Here is a 2,484-nt window from a genome sequence, read left to right on the forward strand (position 1 = left end):
ACATTTCCACGTAACTATAAAACTTTGTAGATCGAAAATCACTCGATCTATAATTAAACAGAAGTAAAATTTTTTGTATAACTATTTCGCAATTTTTATTCCATTCCACATTTAATTGACTCGTTATCTTATCGTTTAATTGTCCCAATGATTGGTAACAGAATTTCTCCAATTCTGTAACGCTCGTGAAATGAACGAACCAGTTTGACGAATAGATTATGTATATATGTTCGAGCGATAGTGACTTTCTAGTCTGACCAGTCACCATAAAACACTCTGGTAATGGCAACATTCGTGTTACATTTATACACAGATCTATTGGTAAAAGAAATTTCGAATAGAAGATTAATGTTTTCCAAATGATTGCGATAATAACCGAGTTCCCTCGATAAGATTGGTCTTTCGATGTAAAATACGAATATCAATTTCTTTGCTTCTTTTTTTCCTTTTTTTTTTTCCTTTTTTTTTTTTTTTACGACCAAAGAAATGGTGAAAATTAATCTTGGAAGATTTATTATTTCTGGATGATTCATTTCTTTAAATAAGAAATCGTTATACTTCTCAAGATTATGATTTATGAATTTATCGAAAGCGATTAGTTTTCAGTTTTATTTATTTATTTTTTCTTTTTTTTTGTTTTCAAACACAGTAATTGAGGATTGGAAATAGGGAATTGTCTTTTTAAAATATTTATTTATCAAGATATTCTAAATCTTCTACAATTCTTTCTCTCTCTCTCCCTCTCTCTACTTTATCTCTTCCTTTACTTACGATCTTTCTCTTCTCTATGATTATACGATATGTCGAAATTTAACAAAATTTTGTTTCTAACGAAATTTGTTTTTTTTTTGATTCCAGGTGACGAGCAATACCGAGGCGCTGGAGGATCCAGCAGCGGAAGTCCTCCAGCGAGTCTGCTGGTGGTTCCTCAGCCTTTGACCGTGAAACCGTCTCACCCCTCTCACCTGAACCCCCACCTGGGTGGACCACACTCTCATCCGCCGAGAAAGTACCAGTGCAAGATGTGCCCACAGGTGAGCCCTTGAAAATTTCACTTGAATTTCACTTTAAAATCCGATTTACAATTTAAAATATTACCTATCGACGCTTCGATACCAAAATAATAATAATAATAATAATAATAATAATAATAATAATAATAATATATTTCGTAATAATTGCAACATTTCGAATCTCCTCGAAATCAACTAGTGTTTTCAAAAAAAAATATTTTCCAAAAAGATCTTTCTCATCTTCCGTTCCTTCCAACGCCTTGAAAAACTATCGAAACTGCGATTGCTGGATCGCAGAAAGAAAATTCTCATAGAAGATAAAAAAACGAAAAAAAAGAGGGGGGGAGGGGCAGGGTGGAAAAAAATGCAGGAAAGCACAGGAGAAGGAAGGAATCGACAACAGAGTCAAGGGTGCAATTAAACTGTAACTGGACATTTTTTTCTCCGTCCCGAGCCCGATAATGGCGTCGTTTTATGGCGCTTCAACCCTTTACGGTATCCCTTCAAGCCTCGTACGCACGGTAGCGGCTGATTTTTACCGCAGGTACTCGCGAACCAACGATTCAACAAAGCCACGAGGGTTATTCGCCTCTCGCCACTGTTGTAAAACATCGGCCATTCAGCTGACAACCACTTCCCCCCTCCCTTCTCCTTCTCCTCCTCCGCTTCTGGTGCAACACGCGGAGAGACCTCCCCCTCCTCCTACTACTACTTTCCCCCTTTCTAATTTACTTCCTTCCCCTATTATTCCTCTTCCCGCCAGGAATTGATCTTCGTCACCAGATCTCTTTCTCTCTCTCTCTCTCTCTCTCTCTTTTTCTGTCTTGTAATTCGGTTGGAAAAACTTGATTTCGTTTCATTTTCGTGCGACACATTTTCAAAGCTAATCGATCCCTCGAAGAAATATTTTAATTTTTAAATCTCTCTCGGTCAAACGACGACGAATTCGACTCATCTCGACTGTTGAAAAATTGCTCTATTGATCTATGAGAAGGAAGAGCGGGGAAAAGATTTCCAGATCCATTTTTTTTTTTTTTCATTTCTTCATCCTTCGATAAATTTTTTTCGCCTCTCGCGTACGTCTCATTCTTCCGCGTATCGATTTTATACCTATTCGAGTCCCCCTTCCCTCCCTCCCGAAAGTCGATGACGTCTCCTAACTCTTCTCCCCTCCCTCCTCCTTAGAAAAGGAAAGGGTTGTTTCTTGAAATCGAGCCGTCTCACGGCCAAGAATCTCGCCGTTTACACCTTGTAAATCCAACGACAGAGCGGCGGATTACCTCGTCGAAAGGCTAAAGGGGGATTACACAGCTTATCCGGCGTGGTTAATCGCGAAAACACACGAAAACACGATGGAGAACGATGGTGTTTGCGATTGTCAATGTCAAAGAGGAGTCAAAGGGATAAAGAAATGGATAAGGGAGACAGGTTTTCTTTATTTCATTTCTTTTTTTTTTTTTTTTTTTTTTAG

General features: G+C 38.2%; 1 protein-coding gene across 1 annotated transcript in view; it reads left to right on the forward strand.

Annotated features, from left to right (window-relative positions):
* The window catches only part of LOC102679998, a 65,796-nt gene extending 64,697 nt beyond the window's left edge, over positions 1-1,099 (forward strand). The window contains exon 4 of the mRNA XM_031510911.1: positions 859-1,099. Coding sequence (XP_031366771.1) covers positions 859-1,046 — 188 coding nt within the window. The 3' untranslated portion in view covers positions 1,047-1,099. The remainder of the gene's footprint in view (positions 1-858) is intronic.
* The last annotated feature ends 1,385 nt before the right edge of the window (positions 1,100-2,484 follow it).

The sequence above is a fragment of the Apis dorsata genome, unplaced genomic scaffold (genome assembly GCF_000469605.1).
Source record: "Apis dorsata unplaced genomic scaffold, Apis dorsata 1.3 scaffold_269, whole genome shotgun sequence".
NCBI lineage: Eukaryota > Metazoa > Arthropoda > Insecta > Hymenoptera > Apidae > Apis > Apis dorsata.